We start from the raw sequence: 21,343 nt of genomic DNA, 5'->3' as shown, positions 1-21,343 counted from the left end.
CGCCTCTAAAGCACAATTGCTGGCGCTTGATTGGTAGAAGGACAACCCCTGCAGAGAGCAGTCAAGCATCAAGGCATGACCGACTGTGTCTGCTGGTGGGTATGGGTATTGACAGGCAAGGGATTGTCGCGAACATCGTCGACACGCGGGCAATGCCTGGTCGCAACGCCTCTTGGCTGCAACACAGGAGGAACAGGACGTCTTGCGGAGTGACATGCGGACAGAAGTGGGGTTTGTAGGAGTCAGAAGATGCCTGCTGGCGAGCTGACGGCTTTGAAGAGACCAAGGATTTAAAACCGCGCTTACGCTTACCAATCTCCATCATGGTTGACTCCATTGTCTCCCCCCCCCCCCCCAGTCAGCTTTCGGGCCAATACGTATGAGATGCGGATGATTTCGGAACGATGGTGACTTGGAGAACAATCAGTTCACCCTGCCTAGAGAGTGAAGGCATGTCACTCGCAGCAGTCGAGGCAGATTCGTGCAAGATACTTACCTTTTTGTGAGTTCATTTCGTCTTGCGTATTATCTAACCAAACTTACCACCGATTGTGTAACTTTTCATGTGTTTAAATTTGAAAAGAAAGACACATTGACGGGTTGACAAATTATTCACACTCTGGCAGCAGGTAATGGACGTCACATGGATACCCTTAAAATTTCCACTACATGGTATCCCAGAGCATGTTTGCACCTCGTAGACTCCAAGAATGCCAGTTGAAACCGTAAGTGAAGCTGTGCCGATTCTGTTTCTATGATATACGGCTGGCAGCCTTGTCGCCCTGGTGCACCTCATGCTTCCACCTGCAGGCACTCATACTTGAGGCAAGCATGAATTGCTGAAGGGCAGCAGTTGATACATCTGTGCCTACGGTGAAGGGTTCCCATAGTCTCAAGGTTTCATGTCAAGCTGGTACAAGATTCCTTCAGGAAGCGTTGTGGAGGTAGCGAGGACAATGCCAAAGTGTGCAATCATTGCCCAAGTCCAACAGCATTGAAGATGGCTCTCTGTTCCGGCAACTCTCATCAAGCAAAAAAGCCGATATGAATGTATTCAATAATAGTTCTTGATGTTTCGCTCGACTTATATGTTGTCTACGTAAGACTGTTCACGATCCCCTAGCCTCTGTTTGCAGTGGTAGAAGCTACAATGCCTATGATGTTTACAAACTTCGAGGGACCGCAAATTGTCTACCCTTGATGATGCGCAGCACGTTTAACTGCTATAATGGGTTGTCTTCATGCAATATATTGTTCCTTGGTAATCTCCCTACAAGGCCCGTACATTACGCACATTCGAAGCTATCTGTAGATGTACTCGACATTCACGAAAACCTACCGAAAGCCTTGAAAACCAATCTTTACGGTCACTAGATAGTTAGGATGTTGTGATAAGCTCCCCAACCGTACTGAATGATGAATTGTCTTCTACGTTACTCTGTATAATGGCTAGGGCTAGGTGCCATGACCGGCATTATCACCACTAAAAGGTGCCTCAATTCACTCGTTTCTTTGCACTTCCGCCTTGCAAATTGTCCCCTTGAGAAGTCGGTAGTCATTTCGACCCGTCAGAAAATCTTCCTCGGCCATGTCTCTCCGCTTTCCAAGTCGACCTTGACGGCATAAGCTATCCGGCAAACGGGTTTGGATGCGTTGTTGAACCTTGAATCGAGGCAACCGGGCAGACTGGCCAGGCATGCCACAGGTGGCCATACCGAATGTCAGGTGATGTCTAAACTTACACAATACGAAACAAGATTCAGGTGGTTCTACATCAAAGGCGTCAAAGCAGGGACCTCGAAGGGGTGGCGGTGTGCAAAGTTTGTTGAGGGTATTGCTACGGGAAGTGATCGTCGCTAAAAATATGCAATCGAAGAGAAAGAAATGTGCAGAGCCGTCTATCCTACAGCGAGCTTTATCTTGGGTCCCCCGAAACTCCAAATATGGTAAAAGAACAAACAGGAAAAAAAAGAAAAACACATAATGATTGGCTCTATTCCACTAGACTCTGGAAGTCGGCGTTAAACTTCACGGGGAACTTCTTCCTCCCTTTGGCGTCGCTCCTGACGAAGCACGCCATGCTGTTCCGTCCGCAGCGGAAGAGGCCGAGGCCGTTCTCGTCGATGGTGACGGGCTCGGACTCCAGGCCGAGTACGTCGGTCCAGACCTCGCCGGCGTGACTGTGGCCGACCTCCATGCAGAGCCGGGTGTCCGGGTCCTCGGCCTTGGACCAGCTCATGACGAAGGCGAGGCCGTCGGGCCTCTCGTCGTTGCCGCGCCTGACCCAGCCGATGCAGTCGCGCCGCTCAAAGTAGTCCTCCTGCTTGCCGTGCGCGTAGAGCTTTCTCGCCAACAGGAGGTTGGGCAGGCCCTCGATGGGGGCCTCGGGGTGGGGGAAGCCGATGCCGTAGAGGTCACCGAAGAAGACGCACGGGTGGCCTTCCCGCCGGAGGAGGAGGAGGCTGTAGGCGAGGGGCATGAACTCCTTGCAGATGGACGTGTCCATGGCCTGGCCTTTCTGAGTGTCGTGGTTTCGGATAAAAGTCTACAGAGTCGGTGGTCAGTATCTTTTCTGCGGTTACGAACGGTGGGCAGAGAGAGAGAGAGAGAGAGAGAGAGAGAGAGAGACATAAGCAATAGGTTGGATGGCGGGGGGGAGGACGTACCACGGCGTTGTCGGGCCGCTGTTCCACGAGGGTGTTCTTGAAAACCTCCCTCAGGTCCGTGTCGTCGTGCCACGAGAGCCTCGCGATGTGGTACATGAGCGGGACGTCGTAGAGGCTGAAGAAGGAGTGCATGTGGTCCAGCCACTGGGTCAGGACGCGAACGTCGCCGTGCCAGAACTCGCCGATGAACATGAGGTCGTGGCGGTTTCTCTTGCGGAGCAGCTTGGACCACTCGTTGATGAAGTTCCACGAGATGTGCTGGACGGCGTCGACGCGGAACCCGCGTAGGCTGAGCTCGTCGACGATCCAGCGGCCCCACTGGTGCTGCTCCCGCACGACGTCCGGGTTGGTGTAGTCGAGGTTCTCGAGCATGAGGTAGTCGGCGTTGCCCTGGCTCGTGCCGACATCGCGGTGCCAGTTCTTGCCGTCCTCGACGTACCTGTAGATGGCCCTCTTGCTGTTGATCTGGTTCCAGTCCGTGCCGTTGAAGTGCGACTTGTTGTACTTGAACTTGCTGTACTTGCCCCCTCTAGCTTCGTAGTCGAACTTGGTCCACGCCTCTATCTCGTAGGGGTCTGTGATGTCTATCCGCCTATCTAGGATGCGGTGTAAGCCGTCTTGGTCTCTTTTCTGAGTGTTGTTGTTGCTGTTGCTGTCGTTGTTGTCACGATGATGGACAGGGTGCGTTGCCTTGGCTCACCTGAAGGATCCACCTCTACGACCTTGACCATCTCGGTGCTGTCCGCATAGGCGCGGTGGTTGTGGATCGCGTCCCAGACAAGGCCGATGCTGTTCTTCTCCGCGTCCGCCGCCAGAGACACCAATTCTGCCTTGGTGCCCCATTTGGTGGGGACGGACCCCTTCTGGTTGAACTCTCCCAGATCCCAGGCGTCGTAGATGTCATAGCCGTTGCTCTCGGGGCACTTGGCCTTGCTGCCGGGGGGCAGCCACAGACTGTTGACGCCGACGGACTTGAGTGCGGGTAGTGCCTGGCGAAGCCGTCTCCAGTGCTTGTGATCCGCAGGCAGGTTCCATTCGAAGGCCTGGAGCTGAACCGGGTTGAGGTTCCTCTCACTGCGGTGGCGACGGAGAGACCTAGCCCGAGGCAGAGGCTGAGGTTGGGCCTCGGTGGGCTGAAGGGGCGCGACACTGGTTTTTGTCATGATGAGGATGAGCAGGACGGTAACAAGGACGGTAACATGTAAGTCGAGCGAGATATTTTCGTCCCAAGAGTGGAGGGGAGTGGCGGTCGAGCAGCTTTTATGTATCGGTAACAGAGTCCCTTTTCCCATGCTCCATGCAACGCGCAGCAAGCAAAGCACCGCGTACTTAATATGCCATCGAACGGGCAAGTGAGTGTAATAGGGTGTAGGGTGGTGTATGGCATGAACCCAAAGGCTCATACACCTGTCCGTCCATGTCTCCCACCACCCTGCCACGGTGGCTTGCGCGGACGCCGCAAGGTTCTTGTGGAGATCTAATCGAATCTGGGTGGTCTCATACTCTAATTCAACACGCCCTCTCTACTTGGAACCAAGACCTAGCCAGTCGAGTCGACTTACGATGAAGCCCAAAAGGGTCCAAAACTAGGGACATGTGGTGGGGTGGGGGGTGCAGACATTGGGACACTCTGCTCACGTGTCTCATACACCAGTCGTTCCAGGATGACAATGCCTGTGCGTGTTTGCGAGCCGTCTGGGCAGCAGCTGATTCTCGGGTTCGCTTTCACGAGTCACTCTCCCCTTTTGATGAATGCGAGGCATGATACGAGCCAAAGCGGGTCGCGTTCCCTTCCCCAGTTCTCCTCCGCTTCTCAAAGCCCGTCAAAACTACCTAACCCCCCCAGCCATGGTCCGGAAGAGACCGGCTCAGCCAGGAAGGGAGACAGCATGCTTATTTTGGGGATATAACAGATAACAAGCACGGCCACCGCAATGGCGTTTGAGGCATTGCCGCCAGTGCCCCCCCTTTCAACAATACACAACAAAATTAGCCACCTAGGGACGGGTGAACGGGGGCATCGGGGCGGGCGAGAGTCGCAGACGGGGCCAAAACGATCATCAAATTACCGATAGCGAAATTGGCCTGAGCATAATCCAACATCACCAAGCCCCCTTATTCACGCCCGCCCCAACGCGAATGCGAGCTCCTCCTCCCCGCACTCGATCACGCTTCAGCACTGCCCTGAGGAAGATTGCTGTGCACCCTGAGAGAGAGAGAGAGAGAGAGAGAGAGAGAGAGAGAGAGCATATAGGATAGGATAGGAGCTTCTTGCCACTTTTCATGTAACTAACCGAAGGAGAATCGAGAAAAGTCATGGTACATAACCATCCAGGGCCGCGCTGATCGGGGGAGGGGGGGGGGGGGGCGGCTGGCTGGCTGGTTTGAGTGCGGTTATTTGAAGTTGTTGCTACCAGCCTGACTGCGCGTCTGCCAGTGCTTGATTCCCAACACAGCAAAGTTTGCCCTTCCCACGTGTCGTTTGCGTAGGATTCCCGGGGTAATCCTTCCGTCTTGCAGCAGTAGAAACCCATGAAGGTTGCCCCTCCTCCCTCCATGCAACAACGCCGCATCTTCAGGTGGACGTCGGTCAGTAGACCGACGCAAGCTCACCAACGTTGATTTTATGATCTGCATAGGCTGAGGCTCTGGGCGATCATCAGACGAGTTCGGAATGGCTCTCAAAAGAGGCTTTCTATCATGCTACTGCTGCCTCACTACCTGGATGGGGTCCGGAGAGGAGGGGTTCGGTGCTCCGGGGGTGTTGGGTGACACACTGTTGCACGTTTTTGGATGAGGAGTTGGGCTGAGTTCGACGAGTCGGTATTTGATTTCTTCTGATACAAACCCCTTCTAGATCGTCCGTTCCTCCGCATGAACTCTGAGCGCCTCCGTTGCGTCAGGCTCGCGTACGATCCGAGAACCTGATCGGGTCTCCAGCACGGACACGTCGAGGTTCCAGCCCGCGAAGCAGAGCCTCCTCGCATACTCTTCGTATTTTTCGCTTGCGATCTCCAGGCTCGCCTCGATGTGGTGCAGCATCACCAGCTGGTCCAGCCCGGCCTGGGCCAGGTCGTCTTCCCTCTGGCCGCTCAGCCGCCTCGCCAGCAGCAGCCCGTGGAACCAGGCCTTCAGCTGCGACTTGGGCGAGACCCCGTCCTTGAGCACGACCATGACCTTGACCCTCGACGCTGCGTCGTACGACGTCCGCTCCGAGACCACGCACCAGAGGACATACTCCTCCTTCTCGAAGCGACGGAGCAGCGTGGACAAGTCCACCGTCGCGAGGCGGAAACATCTTTCCCTGCCGCCGCGACCGCTGGCCAGAGCCTCGAGAAGAGACTGGAGAGACACGCCGTACTTGCAATGGCCGAGGACCACCCCCGAGTTCCAGCGGAATACCTCGCCCCCGCGCCTTTCGAAGATGCGCTCCCTCTCGGCGACGTGATGAGGCGTGAGGACCTGGCCCTTGGAGAACAAGGCCGAGAATGCAATGTTGGCCCGCTGCCGGTTGAGCGAGCGGGACTTGACCGCTCTGACGCCCTTCCAGTTCAGGAAGAGATGAAGTGCCAGAAGGAAGATGAGCGTCGCCCATGTGGCTCTTTGGTCTGTGAGCAGCGATACCACGAATGTGCCAGACTATTTTTACAATCAGCTACTTGCGGGAGTACGACCAGAAGGAAATCCTCGTCAACGTACGATCATTCCAATTAGAGAGATGGCCGTTTCTTGGCTGGCGTCTTTCTGTTGGCTACTGTTAGTCCCGGGTGTTTCTTTACATAGACTGGAGCAGGAGGGACAGGCTCCAAGGCTCCAAAGCTCCAAAGCTACATCGCCATGACTTACAGCATTGAGCTCGCCGAGGTTGTTCCACTTGGCAAAGTGGCCGCTGAGGCTGCTCTTGGACGCGTTCCCCGCGACGCCGCTGGCCGAGTACAGCAGACTCGAGAAGCACAGCACGAGGAACCTGACGCCGTGCGGGAAGATGGGAGACAGGCAGTCGAGAACCATGGCGACGTCGCAGAGCACGTCCGCGGCCAGCCGCCACGCCTTGCACTCGGCCTCGATGGACGTCCCGAACAGGTGGGCGAATGCGATGGTCGCGAACCTGCCCGTGGACTCTCTGATGACCTGGACCAGCATGGCTCCGGTTGGGGATGCCAACGAGTCGCCAACACCCAGACCTAAGAGGTAAGATTGATCTTCAGATTAGCGCCTCCCCATCCGAGATCTCAGAAGCGCGGATCAGCTCCAAGGGGGGGGGGGAGCAACTTTAGCAGGGATTATGTCCGATGGACTTACCTTCCCAGACAGCACGAGACGAGATCATGCCGGCAATGGAGCCGGCAAACGCCTGGACAGAGTCCTGCTCGACCCGTTAGCAAACGGCCTCGGCAGCCTGTTGAGGGCTCGGCTACTTACATAGATCTGATAGTTGTTGTTGTTGTTGTTGTTGTTGTTGTATTTAACGCCATGGCGGCAAGGGTAGAACCCTTGTCGCAGACCTCCCGAGGGGTATGTGGCGTGGAGAGCCGCGGGCTAGGACTATGTACTTCGTACATCGCCCTTCCTTTCGTCCTCCAAATCCTGCCTGATGGCTACTATGTGTTCTGTCTGTCCCTGGTTCCCGCTGGTTCCCCAGATTCATTGCTTCCCGTCTACTCCCTATGAGGGTTCAGTAGGCTGTCTAGATCCCGTGCTGAAGCCCGTTCCCTAGTAGCGTGGACATATTTTCCGGAAGAAGTTTGTCACGTGCAGGAAGGCCTCAAAGCCTTTTGGGTCAGTCAGATAATATAGATCTGATAGGCGGCGTAATCATCAGTCACACTATGGGGGTAGCCATCCGGCAAGAAGATTTCTAGAAGCCGTAGCCAGGGCTTCTTCCTCTTGACAGGAAGCTACGCGTTGGGAGTGTGTCAGTCACATGCCTGTGTTTCCATCTCTAAGGGGGTGGTGGTGGTGCTGGTGAAGCGTTTCCCGGGGTTCACCATGTCAGGGGATGCACTCACCAGGACGTCGACCCTCGAGGGCCCTATCCTCGAGGCCGACTCGACGTATTTGGCCTTGAGATTCCCGGCCTTGTCATACTCGGCAATCGCCAGAGAGGCTGACCTGCTAGCCATCTTGGGCCTCTCCAACAGGACCTGCGTCGAGTACGTCGGCATGGTTCTGGAGCGTGATATGAGACACCTCGAGGGTGGAGAGTGACCGTTTTGGAAGAACTGGAAGATTATCTGACATTCGCTACTTTTCGTACAAGAAAAAAGAAGAGATGGATGGAACCAAGGGGCTGCTGCTGTGGCCGAAGGGGGGGAGGGTGCTTCACGGGCGAAGATTCGGACTTGCAAGGGCGAAACAGAAAGAAGAAAAAAAAGGAAGCAAAGGAAAGAAACCCGGAGGACCGCCCTCGAGCTGGCGGATACGAAAAATCTACAGGTAGCCGCGCGTATGGGTGACCGTATCGGTCTGAGCCGCCAGACAGAGCCTCTACCTTACATGATAGACTCTAGAGACAGACACCCATGACTCTCCACGAAACTTGACGGGTCCGGACCGTGGTTTTGTTTGGTCCTGGGACCCAAACATGTTCGACGATCTGTCATCGATCCATGCTCTGGACATGTCAAGACGTGTGACGGGGAGGACGGCAGGGAGACCAGGAAACTCTCAAACCCACCCACAAAGGTTGTGGTGGGATGCGTGTGCCTCTGCACGCCACAAAGGCTTATGCTCCGCCCACGGACTGTCGTGTTTCAACAAGTTTGAATCTTCCCGCAAGGGTTGTTGATGGCCTCAACCATACGTCAGCCCCCCCGGCTTGGGCACAACGCGAAAGATACGAATGTCTGTGTGGCAAACATGCGGAGTTGGGATGGAAATCCCTATGCTGAGCTGATCCGCGTCGATTGGGCCGAAACGTTCCAGAGACGATGCGGAAGTAATGCTGCTGCTGCTGCTGCTGCTGCTGCAGAGTATTCCACATAGCTGTTCCTGGTTCGGATACCGGGTAACAGCAAGGGCTGAGGACGATGCTTGATCCCTCTCTTCCCTGGTAGATATGGCATAGCAGGGTTACAAGATACGTGATCAGAGTTGCAGGGCGCAACTGCAACCATAACGATGTACAGGGAGATCGCCGCAAGGGGGGAGAGGGTAAGGCAAGCTCCATGTCACCCTGATGATGCAAGCCGAAGCCGTCGATTTCGGATCGCCATCCCGATTTAGGCTCGTGTTCGAGTTGAGCAGCCCTACACAGGCCACCTTGATCCCACCGTGTCATTGGAAGCTTAGACGACACGCCCGCGGCGGCCCTTCTTAGCCTTTTTTGTTGATGTTTTCATGACAGAACTCAACACTGAAACGATCCATCTTCTAAACGACCCCCCTTCCCTGTTTCTGTCAGAGATGGAGTAGTCGTCTACCATGTGTACTCTCCTCTGTTGGCTATGATGGGACAGCGAGTAAGGTTGGCTTTGCATCGTTCAGGTCGAGTTGACGTACGTAAAAGAAAGTTCGTCTCGTGTTATCACACACACAGAGAAAAAAAAAAATCCTAGTATTCGTATTGGAAGAACGGCCATGTCTTGCGAGGTTCATGACCTGCAAAGGGGTTTCCCGTTGCAGAACCAGCAGAAACGTCTCAACAACCAATTGCCGCTTTCCCGCGCGCTGCGAACCTGTGTTCGTTTCCCCTTTCTCTCTCTCTCCAAAATCCCCACCGCGCTCAAATGACCGCGTTCGTCCGTCTCCGATCGATTTGCAAGCCGATGAGGTGTTCCCGTCAGTTGTTCCTATCTATCTGTAACTCTCCTTGAACCATGAGTGGCACGCGCTGGAGGGACTCCATCGAGATTGTGCCTCCTTCGAGACGCCTCAGTTTCTGAAACTGGAATGGCTTGCCGAGACGATACTCCAATATCGAAACCTTCCACACCACCCGTCCCTGTCAAAAGAGGAATTGGCTCCGGGTGGCAGCGGGCAGGGGACCATGTCCGTGTCATTCACGCTCTGTCTGCCGCTGAAGGACATGACTTGGGGCAGGCAATGGCCATTTTCCCTGTTGTCCATGTAGAACAGCGCAAGTCGGCCGCCCTCCTGTCGTCAAAGCTTACTGTGGTGACGGTGACAGAGTATCGTTACCGTCACCACGTCGAAGCCTGCCGAGACGTTGGGACAATACTACCCTTCCGTAGCGTGGACTTTTCCCCCAAGATGCCGGTAATCGACGTTTAGCTTGAAAGCTCCAAATCGTTCCGTAATCGGTTCTTCTTCCAACTCGGCCTTGATTTATGTGTATTTGGCCAACCGCGCTCCGAGTCTGCTGCAGGGCCCTTAGCCTATCCTTCCTTACTCCTATGTAGCTGCACAACAACACGTGAAGCTATCGCCAAGCTTGACCGATCGATCGACTTCCAACCTGTGATTAATGCTAACAATATGTCTACTAAACTGAGTATGGCAACACTGGATGATGATCCCGCTTATGATTTACATGCTCGGAAAGGGGTACGAATACTGCCTTGAGCGTCGTCATGCACACCGCATTCTTCGTGCTCAGCACGGCTCTAGAACCCCGAGCGCGTGTTTCTGCTGCCCGTGATCGCCCGCGGCTTTTTCATCCAAAAAGAATAAATTGAACGGCGTAGTGAGTCCACTCGTCGTCCAGCTCGGCGAACTTCCTGTCCCATCGCGCCCTGAAGGTAAAACGCCATGAACTTGTGCCGCATCATAAGGCCGGGAAACCTGCCAGAGAGACGCAGAGGCTTGGGAATCATCTGAAGCAGCTGAAGAACGTCCCAAAGATTCGGTCTGGCCCGGCTGCCGGAGGCGTCTTTGAAAAAAACATGCTGATTGTCCGAAGGTGCGGTACAGTTAGCGACGTGGAGGATGTTCTCCGCGTTCTCGGACTGGCAAGGCAATCTTGACCTCGGCAAGCTGGAATTCGTCAAACAGAGAGACTTACACTTGCACATCTGATCCAGCTGAATTCAGGCGAGTCACGAAATCTGGGCAGATGGGGGGCTCGATCTGCCTCGTGAATTAGGTGTTTGTGATCTCGTGGGCTTTCACCATGCGTATCACCTCCCACATAGCCATAGCGACGACGTCCGAGTCGCCCAAGGGTTTGGGCGCCACGTCTCTCCCCTCGTCATCGTCTTCCTCTTTCTCTTCTGGCATTCGGGTGAGAAAGGCTGGCTTCCTCTAGTAGGGAACGAAGGCCCGGCGACGGGCTCCATCCTTGGCTACATCAACGATCCAGTTGGACAGGGGCTCAAAGATGGCCGCTTCATTATCGTCATCAGTCTTGTACTCATAACGCTGTGGATCCTTTCCTGAGACAATCTAGATCCCTTGCCAAGGAGTTGCGGGTTCGTAGTGGCAATGTCAGTTGCAGTCCGCCATTGGTTGTGAGAATCTCAGGACAGAAGCAGATTTACTGCCATCAAGGCATCTTCAAAGGCAACAAAACACACCCCTGGGAGCCACAGAGCCGGTAACAGAGCACGCGAGGCGTTTTCCCAAAGGAAATGTAGCTGCTTGTACGTGGAAACGGGTGGCCAAGATGACTTGCTTTAGTGCCAGCTGCTCATACTTGAACATGGCTGGAACATTTGTTGATTCATGCGTGTCTATTAAAACTACTATTACATATTACTGAGCGCCTATGCGAATGTCTTCCCACATCCAATCTTCGATGCCTTGAATAGGGATTTGCTTTATCCTCAACTGCTTTGACATGTACATGCCCGAGGCAATGAGGGCCCAGCTCTCTGCGTTCTCGGCAGCCTTCCGTGCGCCCCTCACCCACTCTGGACTCTTTAGGATTTTAGTCAACGCATTGTGATAACCTCGGGCCATCCTGTAACAGTCTGATGCCTCATAGTAATAGTCTTTGGTAATAAACCTAGAGAGAAAAGAAAAAAGAGTTAGAAAAAGAATTCGATTCATTTGTCGGTTGGGAACATTCGCAAAGTACGCCCCAAGCCCGCAAAGGATGTTGAATACTTGCATGTTTTCCTCGTCTTTTCGACCAAGCAGCTCCTTGATTGGCATTGCCACATAGGGTGTATGGGTAAGCTCATGCATGATCACAACGGACCTTGTGCGACTGAGGTCCTGCATGTTGATAGTCCCGGACCATCTCTCCACATAGTTACGGTTCCTACCCATCGCCTTTTTGTACCGTTCTAGTTTTTTCTGGGTCGACGAATCGGTCTCGAAAAACTTTGGGCAAAAGGATAAGATAGGGTCTAGGATCCCGTCCTTCTTTGTCGACATTATTGCGACCGTGTCGGCGTCCTCCTCAGTGCAACGCTTGTTGCGGCATTCGATGGTGAACCTGTCGTCCTTGTGGAACCCGTCCAGCATTGCCGCGATGCGGGTGAAGACCTCCTTGCCTGCGTTTTCTAGTTCCTTTTTGCCAAAGGCTTTCGGCTCTTGGAATGCCTGGAAGAAAGGGTACTTGGTGAGTTGCTCAGCCGCGAACTCGGCTGCCTCCTTGGCGATCTCTATCTCTTCGAGGATGATTTTGACATCGGCTGCGTTGCACCCGCCAATTTGACCTTCTTTTTCGCCCTTGAACTTGAACGTGCGTGGCGAAACATGGCTCTGGACTTGCCTAGCAATGGCGAGTAAAAACAGCTGTTGAAACAGTAACAAAAGGCGCATGGTAAACAAAGAGGAGGGGGGGGGATTGTTGGTATCCGTAAAATGAGTCTACTCAAAGGAGGAGGGAAGGCGAGTTGTAAGCTTCGGTATTGCTGGTTGAGTAGACAGACGATTTCTTCCTGTCGTCTTTTGCGCAGGTGGTTCTTTTAATAAGTTTGTTGATTCTCTAGCTACTGTAGAGTTACAGAGTTACAGACAGGCACAAACGTACGTTTGGGTCTGGTAGGTAGACAGACTGTAAAGGTGGAGCCTTAATTAAAATCATCACCCATCGACGGACGTATGCGGTTCGCTTTCGGTTCCATTGGGCGGTAGACTTATACCTAATTTCCGCTTCGGCGTTTCCGTGACTGTATGCTTGCAAATCGGACAGACGATTTGAATAGAAGCACAAGCCACTGATAGATCGCCCGCTGGCTCCGCGTTGATCATTAAAAAAAGAAAAAAAAAAGACTTCCTGGAGGCCCTAGATTGACGAAAAAATCGGTTTTGTTTGCTTTTCTCGTTACCTTGCGTTAAAGTTAAGTCGATTGTCGAACAAGAGGCGACTGTCCATCTCTGCCTCCCTACCAAGCCCCCTACCAAGCTGTTTCAACCATTCCTTATCTCTTTTGTTAAAAATTAGAGGTTTTCTCTTGTGCTGTCAACACGTGTTCTGCTTGTGGACAAGCAGAAGCTTGCGAGAGAGCTCGCAGTTATATCTAGCCAGCTATTAGGATCGTCTGTCGCCAAGGCGCAAACTTCCGTCGGACCAAGATAAGATTTTTTTCAAGACTGGAACATCGTTCAAATGTTTTGTGAATCTTTTCCAGGAGGCGAGCCTTCGGGGCCCCACAACATTTCCCCATTGCTCCGAGACTTCGGGCTAAATCGACCATGGAGGTGTTCTGGTCCTGGGGCACTGGGGTTCACTGGAGTTCACTGCCCCATTGTCTTGTGTACTCCAAGTCGGCAATGCAACGGAAACAGCTCCATCTACAAGCATTTCTATTAAAAAGGGCAGTATACGTGGATGAAATTCCTGCTAATGAGTGTGATTTCAGTAAAGGGTGGTGGAGGTCGCGGTCCAAGGGGATTCAGTGTCACGTTCACGCGAGAGAGAGAGAGAGAGAGAGAGAGAGAGAGAGAGAGCGAAGCTGCCAAACATTTCCGTCATTAAACATGATTTGGTATCGGGGGGCTCGGACTACATATAAATGAACCTTGATAACTACTAGTATAACACGTTTTATGATATAGACAAGGTAACCCAAGACTGCTGAGACGCTGATTATTCACTCAAAACAACAACCGCAACCGAAACAGCTACACAGAACAGGCAACACTACGAGTCCCAGATGGGCCCAAAGGCGGGGATCCCGCGGCTCTCCATCCGGTAGACAAACTTGTTCGTCGTCGGGCCGTTGGAGATGATGGCGACGCACTCGGCGCCGCTCTCGCGGTAGACGTTGTACGCCAGCTGGACGAGGTTCGGGCGGCCCATCTGGTCCGTGTCCCAGATGAGGGCGTCCGGGTCGGCGGCGAGGATGGTGTCCATGACGGCCTGGCCGTACGTCTTGAGCGGGTTCTTGGTGGACCAGACGACGCGGGCGGGGACGCGGCGCTCCATGAGCACGGGGAGGCAAGGGCCGATGCCGGAGCCCGTGGCGACGAGGACCATCTTCTTGAAGAGCGGGGCGACGGCCAGCACGCCCGAGGCCGGGGTGCCGCGGGTCCAGATGGAGGTGGGCGGGTTCTCGATGATGCGCTTGGTCCAGTCGCCGGCCTTGGAGACGACGATGGAGAAGCCCTTGCCGCTGGGCTCGGGGATGGCGGCGAAGGCGTGCCACTCGACCATGGGGCGGTCGGTGATGCGGACGCCGCGCGAGGTGCAGGGGCCCGGGGTGCAGAAGTCGAAGTGCAGGCGGACGGCGTGCTTGGAGAGGGGCTCGGGCACGACCTTGACGCGGCGGAGGCGCATCCACGGCAGGGCGATGCTGACTGTCGTCAGAGCGACAAGGTAGAGGGCCGGCGTCTTGGCGAGGACCAGGCCTAGGGGCTCGGGGGAGGCCGTCGAGGAGGTGGAGGAGGCGGAGGAGGCGGATGAGGCGGCGGAGGAGGCGGCGGTAGCGATGACATGGGCCCAGACGAGGGCGAGGGCGGACCAGCCGGCGAAGCGGTGTGTCCACTCAAACTGGTCGTGCATCTTTGCGCGGATGGAGGGGTAGGCCATGACGAGGATCATGAGAAGCAGCAACAGGACGAGATAGGTGAGGACGAGGGTGGCGAGGCTGACCGGGTACGCGGGCCGGGCCGCCAAGAAGTTGCCGGTGGCGGCGCCGGTGAAGATGACCCACCACACGGTGGCCGAGACGGCGCAGCCCGAGTGGACGCCGCCGTTGTGGTAGACGCGGGCGAGGTGCCGGCGAATGAAGAGCGGCGCCGACGTCGGCACGCGCGAGCACAGCCAGAAGATGAAGTTGACGACGTAGTCCTGGCGCAGGAGCACGGCGCCGAGCAGGTTGGCGGCGACGGCGGTGGCGAGGTGGTCGAGGGGCAGCGAGAAGTTGCTGTGCCGGCTGTCCCAGAGGAGGAGGGCGAAGACGGCGAGGTTGGAGAGGAAGATGACGCCAAAGAGCTTGCGGTAGGCGTTGAGGCCTCGGTGCCGGATCCACCGCCAGCCGTGGAAGCCCTTCTTGGACGGCAGCTCGTGGTCTTCTCCCACTCCCTCGTCTTGCTGCCTCTCGGCCTCTTCCTCGACGAAGGCCGCCGTCTTCTCCAGGTCGAGGGTGCGCTGGGAGTCGACCAGCGTGAAGCCGCCCTCGCTGGTCGGACTGACGGCCGTCTTGACGGACGAGGCGCTCGAGGACTGTTCTGGTGTCGACATGCCCGTGACGATGGGCGGAAGCGGAGGTTGGGGAGGACGAGGAAGGGTCTGGCTGGCATCGCCACCGAGGGCGATATCGCGGAGGGCACGCTTGTCGACCTTGCCGTTGGGGGTCAGCTGGATGACGGGAAGATACATCCAGACCGTCGGGACGGCGTAGAAGGGCTGTCCCTCGCCGACGACGGCCTTCAGCTGTGTCTCATCTATGGGCGAGGGGGCCGAGTAGAACCCCCACAGGCGATCTTCGATCTTGAGAGCACATCCTTTGACGACGCCGGGGCACGTTTCAATAGCGCGAGACACGCCATCGAGCTCGACGCGGAAGCCCGAGATCTTGACCTGGTCGTCCTTTCGGCCGAGGGGCTCCAAGCTGCCGTCCTCGAGCCAGCGGGCAAGGTCGCCCGTGTTGAACATCATACGACTGCGAGTTGCTGTTAGCTTGGGCTCTTTTTTCTCCCTTCTCTCTTCCCTCATCTCTTTTCTTTCTTTCTTTCTTTCTTTCTTTCTTTCTTTCTTTCTCCCCCCCTCTGCTGAAGTATACGGAACGGAAGGAAAACAGTCTTGGCCGCGTGGGTGAGGCTGGCTTACTTACCCGTCCTTTGTAAACTTGTCGGGCTTGTATCTCTGCGCCGTCAGTTCCGGCAGGTTGAGATACCCCCGAGACACGCCCGGGCCGCCGGCCCACATGACACCGGGCTCGCCGATGGGCACAGGGTTCTCGTCGTCGTCGAGCACGTAGACGTTTGTGTTGGGGTTCGGCTTGCCTATGGACAGCGTCTTGCCGGGCTTGTGGAGGTGGGCCGTGTTGAGGATGCTGATCTCTGTCGGCCCGCAGACGTTCCAGAACTTGACGTAGGGCGCCCATTGCTCGGCCAGGGCTAGCGGGCAGGGCTCGCCTCCGACAGCGATGGTTTTGATGTTGGGGAAGTCCTCCCGCCTGGCCATATGCTTGAGGACGACGGACGGCGTGGCGATGACGGTATCGACGCGCTGCAGGCAGTCCGTCCAGAGGTCGTTGCCGCTGCCCCTGATGTGAAGCGTCCCGCCGTTCATCATCGTGCCCAGAATCTCCCAGGCACCTGTTCCGTCCCGAACGCATCACACGTCAGCCTTCGGCCGCTAAGATTGGCCATGGCCATAGGATAGGATAGGATAGGATAGGACAGGGTAGGGTTGGGGGTTCATTGGGACTTACACATGTCGAACCCGACGTTTAACTGTTGCGCCACGTTCTTCCCCACGCGGATGCCCAGCTTCGAGGGCTCCGCAAGAAGCGTGTTGGTGACGCCCTCGTGTCTTACGTCCACGCCCTTGGGCCGACCCGTCGTGCCCGAGGTGTAAATCACATAGGCGCCGTCTTCGGGCTTGACAATGACGCCCGGGTGGCCCGCATTACCGTGCTTCCACAGCCAGCTGTGGGCGTCAAGGTCAACCACCCTGACGAGGTCCCGTCGATCCGAGGGTAGGCTGCGCAGCACCTTCTCCCTGAACTTAGGGAGACACAGCACGACCGGCGCGTTCGAGTCGGCAATGTCGTAGCCCAGGGTGTCCTCAGGGATGATGCCGCCGTCGAGGGGCACGTACTGGCCGCCGGCCTTGAGCACGGCTAAGATGAAGACGACCATCTCGATGCATCGCGAGTAGACTAGCACGACGCGGTCTCCCTTCTGCAGGCCGTAGGAACCCCTGAGCTCGTTGGCAAGCACGTTGGCGCGGCGGTTGAGCTCGCGGTATGTGATGGTCGTGCCGTCATAATGTCGGACGGCGGTGGCGTCCGGGTGTGCTGCCGCGATGGACTCGAAGGCGTGGTGGATGACTTGGTAGGGGATGGAGTCACTCGGTCCTCTGCTGAACTGGTTGAAAAGCACTCGATCCGCCAGGGAGAGGCTTTCCAGCGAGTGGAAGGAACGCGACGAGACCATGATGAGAGCTTCTGGGTGCCGATGCTCGGGAGTAATTGTACCTGCCAGTGACGCATCCAACCCAGCGACTCAAGAGGTGGGAACCTCGAGGCAGATATATCCAGTCCCGGAGGCCGGCCCATCTCGCTGTTGAACCCTCCCCTCCCCCCCGTAAGACCCATGAGAGATGGGCAGAAACGTCAATCCTCGCCTCGATCCTCGACGGGGTACCACAAATTTTGATTCGATATTGGCGTAGATATCCATCCACAGCTTGGCTACCCTGTCTGGTTACCTGCCTGCCTAGAATAGCTCGGTGGCCAAAACAAGGTTGTGTCTTTCAGCACCCCCGTCAGTCACGGATATCAAGGCTAGACGGGTCTCTTTGCTTCTTCCATCTGCGGCCAAGTGCACGTGGAAGTACCTCTCCTCCCATGCAAACAGATGTTTTAGATACTGTGGAGAACCGGACGACGTCTGTTCTGGACGAGCGGGACGGGTAATTCGAATACAGGGGAGCCTGCAGGGAAGTGAGTGTACGTGATGGCTTTCTCCATGAGCGAAAGCACTGTCAAGGGGGGGGTAGGCAATGGGATGGGCGAAGGGAGAGGGGAGAAGGGACTCCATGGCCATGGAAGAGGGAGTGAGGGATGTGGGCGCAACCAGGAGAGGCTACTTACTTAGTCGTGTAAACCAGCTGTCTCCATCACAAGGGACCAGCGGGAATAAACTAAACAGTGATCGCGGCCCTGAAGCAAGCGAGGATTTGCCTCCGTCTCTCTCTCTCTCTCTCTCTCTCTCTCTCTCTCTTTCTCTCTTTCTCTCTTTCTCTCTCTCTCTTTCTCTCTCTCTCTCTTTCTCTCTCTCTCTTTCTCTCTCTCTCTCAGAAACATAGACCCTTTCTTTCCCGCTTGCGTTTGGGCAAAAGGAAGACTCTGTGCTGCAACGGTGTCTCCATGGCGCGGTAATAGAACCGCAGGCCGGACTGCGGGGCGAGGCCGGGCAAGACGTCCAAATCCGGGAAAAACGGAGGTCAATCCGGACCAGATCCGCCCAATGTGGCAGTTGTTGCCCATCCGTTTCGCTGATGGGACGTCTCCGCTTCTTCCTCCTCCTCCGACACTACTACCTACTCTCTCGCCTTGGAGCTGTGCGTAACAAGGGTGTGCGGCAGCGTAAGTGGAGGAGGCGTGGAGTCGGCACGGAGCATGGTCCTCGGATGTATTCTAGGGGAGCGGGGCGGGAGATGGAATGTGACAAAGATATTGTAAATCAAGACCAGTGCGACTCTGCTTGATGAGCGTGTGTGGCTGTCCGGCATTGCAACAAGTCAACCCGTCGTCTCCACCACCAATGTGTTCTTAGCCGCGATCGTGGAGAAGGAGGAAGAGGAGGAGGTGACAAAGGGCTCCAAGGCCTCCCCCCCCCCTCCGTGTCTGCGCTTAATGACAGGTTGTGCCTTGCTTCTGCCATGGATGGATGGATGCCCTTGGCTGCATGTCGTTCGGGGTAGCCCCTGGTTCCCGCGGCTCGTGATCCTTGTAAGTCGTTGATCGTTTCGGCCACACCACCCCCCGCCCCCCTCCTTCATCGTTCGCAGGTCATTCGAGTCTCTGTTTCGATGTTGCTCACCCCTTGAGCTCGGCCGCAGCCCCGGCGGCCGAAGGCAGTCGCATCAGGGTTGGTGAAGAAGAAATGCCCCAAGACGAGAGTAGAAGAAGAAGAAAAAGAAAAAAAAGGAGGCCAGAAGAAAAGACGTCCTCTTCCCCTCCCGTCTCCCATGTGCTGAACACGCGATTCCAATCAAGAACCAACAGCAACAGCCACAGCAACAGCGTCGTTTTCCTTGCTCCATTCCCAGTATTAAGTCGTGATTCGTTTGCCCGCCAGCCGAATTTCTTCTTTCTCTTTCTTTCTCTCTCCCTCTTCCTCCCTCCCTCCCTCTCTCTCTCTCTGTTACTTTTCCTCTGTTGCACCAGTATTGCGCAAGTTTCCCCAGAACGCCGGCCATGGACAACCTTCAAACCATCCAATTAACTGTGGACGCCGCAAAGGGCGTCGCCCTGGTCCGGTTTGACCGGCCTACCAAGAGAAACGCCTTCTCGCAGGCCATGATCGGTGAGCTCGTCGCGACTCTAGCTCATCTCGACGCCCTGGACAGCGTCCGCGCCGTCGTTGTCACCGGTGGCCCGGACGGCCCTTTCTGCGGTACGTTCTGTAGCCCTTTTCCTTTTTGGTGTCTTGTTCAACTCCCAGGAACTGTGGTTGTAAGGGGAGGGAAGGTTGGAACAGCCTTAACTCCCCATAGTGCCCAGTTGCCTGATCTCCTCATCCTCCTCCTTCTCCTCTTCCTCCTCTTCATCCCCCCCCCCCCTCTCAGGTCCTTCCTTGTCCTCCTCGGCTTTTCTTGCTTTTATTTTTCCAAGAGGACCCGATTTCCACGTGCAAGTACCGCTCAGCCGTTGGTCGGCGGCACTGCGCGCGGCAATCGACTAGTTGCCTGCCATCTCAACTCCATCCGATTCCCCACGGACATGATACACGGATGCACAGGGGAGGGGGAAGGGGACGGTGGGGGGGTCGTCCATTCTCGCTGCTGTTTCTGGCTGCTGAAACGTTGCGAAGAAGCACCGAAAGGGGGGAGAAGGGGGGGGAGGGCTCCATCGACAGACCTCCTCGTCTAATCTAATGGAGACGACAAGCTGGCTAACCCGGGTTGGGTGGACGTAGCCGGGATGGACCTGAACGAACTGGTGCAGATCTCCACGGCTGAGGCCCACCAGCGCGCCTTTCTCAAGGACCTGACAGACGCCTTTGCCAGGTTTTCCAAGCCCATCATCGCGGCTGTGGTCGGATTTGCCGTAAGTGCCAAAGTGCCGTGTCTCATCGTCGCTTTCTTTCTTTTTCTTCCATGTCCCCCTTCTCCTGCATGTCTCATGGAAACAAGGCTGACAATGAGAACCTCAAGTTGGGCGGTGGCTGCGAAATTGCCTTGGCGGTAAGTCTTTTTGGGAGGGGGGAAGGGAACCCCAGGAAACCCCATTTCTTGCGAGACGGAACACCCCTAAAGCTAGCTCATTGGGCGATGTAGTGCGACATGATCTACGCGGCCGAGGATGCCTCGTTTGGTCTTCCAGAGATCAAGATCGGAACTATTCCAGGCGCCGGCGGCACCCAGCGGATAGCCCGGGCTCTGGGCAAGCACAAGGTGAGTGTCGACAGACGAGCACGAGCCGAACCGTTGTTAGCACGACTCGGGCCAGCTCAGAGCGAGCGAATCCAGTGTTAACCGACCAGCAACAATCATCATAGGCCATGGAGTTTGTCCTCACCGGCGAACCAGCCAGCGGATCCGAGTTTGAGCGCCTCGGCGTGATCAATAAGGTGTTCCCCCGCCAAGAAGTCGTGCCGGCGGCAATGGGCCTCGCTGAGCGCATCGCCGTTATGTCGGGCCCCGTCGTCAAGACAGCGAAGCAGGCGGTTCTTACCGGTTAGTGCCCTCCCTTGGTCTTCCTCCCGCACGTGTTCTTCTTGTTCCTGGTCCTGGGTGGCTCCGGATACCACCCCAGAATCGAGGGGTGCGGCCCCTCTGTGGAGTGGTGGTGGTGGTGGTGGTGTTGTCTACCTGTACAGGTATGAACCATGACTCGCTGACCCGCCCCTTGTTACAGTCGAAAACAGCCATCTCGATGCCGGGATGACCTTGGAAAAATCTCTTTACTACTCGACTTTTGGCCTGGGTGACTTTAAAGAAGGGATGACGGCCTTCCTCCAGAAGCGTCGCCCCGACTTCAAGCATACTTGAGGCCCGGACTGGCCCGTACGTAACTTTCGGGAGATTGCCGAATGATGTGCAGTGACGCCGTAACCGTTGCCGTTCTCGTTACCGAAACGCAGGCCCACTGCGTGCTTCAGGGCTCTATCGTGTCGTGTATCGTATCGTTTTACAGAGTACACTATCGAACTCAGCGTTAGGGTCTCTAACGCCGAATGACTCGAGTCGATGGCCGCCCTGGCAAACTGCTACGGCGTTCCAGAAGCTCGGTCTGGCCTCTTTCGGCTCCTGAGTTGTCGACAGGGGGGAAGGGTTTAAGCATAGCGAGCTTCTAGATAGGGAAGCTGATTATTAGCTTCAACCCACCACTATCCTTCCAAGTTCTAGTGTCTGCGTGCGGCTGTGCCTGTGTCTATGCCTCCTGCATCAGGACAAACAACCGATTGACTTTGTCGAGTGCGAGCTT

General features: G+C 55.8%; 5 protein-coding genes across 5 annotated transcripts; 1 reads left to right on the top strand and 4 right to left on the bottom strand.

Annotated features, from left to right (window-relative positions):
• Positions 1-1,993: 1,993 nt before the first annotated feature.
• On the bottom strand, positions 1,994-3,829 carry CDEST_00434 (Putative glycosyl hydrolase, family 13, catalytic domain, alpha-amylase, thermostable; the record flags this gene model as incomplete). The annotated part of the gene is made up of 3 exons (XM_062916593.1): positions 1,994-2,545; positions 2,667-3,262; positions 3,367-3,829. 3 exons carry the CDS (start codon positions 3,827-3,829, stop codon positions 1,994-1,996), a joined length of 1,611 nt encoding a protein of 536 aa, XP_062772644.1.
• A 1,690-nt stretch (positions 3,830-5,519) lies between these two features.
• CDEST_00433 (Putative Root UVB sensitive family) lies at positions 5,520-7,831 on the bottom strand (the record flags this gene model as incomplete). Its single annotated transcript, XM_062916592.1, has 5 exons — positions 5,520-6,305; positions 6,366-6,410; positions 6,513-6,850; positions 6,969-7,032; positions 7,676-7,831. 5 exons carry the CDS (start codon positions 7,829-7,831, stop codon positions 5,520-5,522), a joined length of 1,389 nt encoding a protein of 462 aa, XP_062772643.1.
• Positions 7,832-11,318: 3,487 nt separating this feature from the next.
• On the bottom strand, positions 11,319-12,335 carry CDEST_00432 (Putative metallopeptidase, catalytic domain superfamily; the record flags this gene model as incomplete). Its single annotated transcript, XM_062916591.1, has 2 exons — positions 11,319-11,571; positions 11,644-12,335. The coding sequence occupies 2 exons, from the start codon at positions 12,333-12,335 to the stop codon at positions 11,319-11,321; spliced, it is 945 nt and encodes a 314-aa protein (XP_062772642.1).
• A 1,149-nt stretch (positions 12,336-13,484) lies between these two features.
• Positions 13,485-17,866, bottom strand: CDEST_00431 (Putative AMP-dependent synthetase/ligase domain, AMP-binding, ANL domain-containing protein). Its single transcript, XM_062916590.1, has 3 exons — positions 16,397-17,866; positions 15,794-16,280; positions 13,485-15,622 (listed from the first exon to the last, which is right to left on the bottom strand). Exons 1-3 carry the CDS (start codon positions 17,121-17,123, stop codon positions 13,660-13,662), a joined length of 3,177 nt encoding a protein of 1,058 aa, XP_062772641.1. The 5' UTR covers positions 17,124-17,866; the 3' UTR covers positions 13,485-13,659.
• Position 17,867: 1 nt separating this feature from the next.
• On the top strand, positions 17,868-21,195 carry CDEST_00430 (Putative enoyl-CoA hydratase/isomerase, ClpP/crotonase-like domain superfamily). Its single transcript, XM_062916589.1, has 6 exons — positions 17,868-19,310; positions 19,833-19,963; positions 20,071-20,100; positions 20,194-20,310; positions 20,415-20,592; positions 20,774-21,195. The coding sequence occupies exons 1-6, from the start codon at positions 19,112-19,114 to the stop codon at positions 20,905-20,907; spliced, it is 789 nt and encodes a 262-aa protein (XP_062772640.1). The 5' UTR covers positions 17,868-19,111; the 3' UTR covers positions 20,908-21,195.
• The last annotated feature ends 148 nt before the right edge of the window (positions 21,196-21,343 follow it).

This window comes from Colletotrichum destructivum, chromosome 1, assembly GCF_034447905.1.
Source record: "Colletotrichum destructivum chromosome 1, complete sequence".
Classification (NCBI taxonomy): Eukaryota; Fungi; Ascomycota; class Sordariomycetes; order Glomerellales; family Glomerellaceae; genus Colletotrichum; species Colletotrichum destructivum.
Note: the sequence above shows the minus strand (reverse complement) of the source record. Positions and strands in the feature narration are given on the sequence as shown.

Coding starts and splice junctions, on each gene's coding strand:
- CDEST_00431 (XM_062916590.1), bottom strand. CDS start 17,123: ATGGTCTCGTCGCGTTCCTTCCACTCGCTGGAAAGCCTCTCCCTGGCG. Junction 16,281..16,396: donor AAACGTCGGGTTCGACATGT/GTAAGTCCCAAT, acceptor GGGACGGAACAG/GTGCCTGGGAGATTCTGGGC. Junction 15,623..15,793: donor GACAAGTTTACAAAGGACGG/GTAAGTAAGCCA, acceptor AGCAACTCGCAG/TCGTATGATGTTCAACACGG.
- CDEST_00430 (XM_062916589.1), top strand. CDS start 19,112: ATGGACAACCTTCAAACCATCCAATTAACTGTGGACGCCGCAAAGGGC. Junction 19,311..19,832: donor CCCGGACGGCCCTTTCTGCG/GTACGTTCTGTA, acceptor GGGTGGACGTAG/CCGGGATGGACCTGAACGAA. Junction 20,101..20,193: donor GCTGCGAAATTGCCTTGGCG/GTAAGTCTTTTT, acceptor TGGGCGATGTAG/TGCGACATGATCTACGCGGC.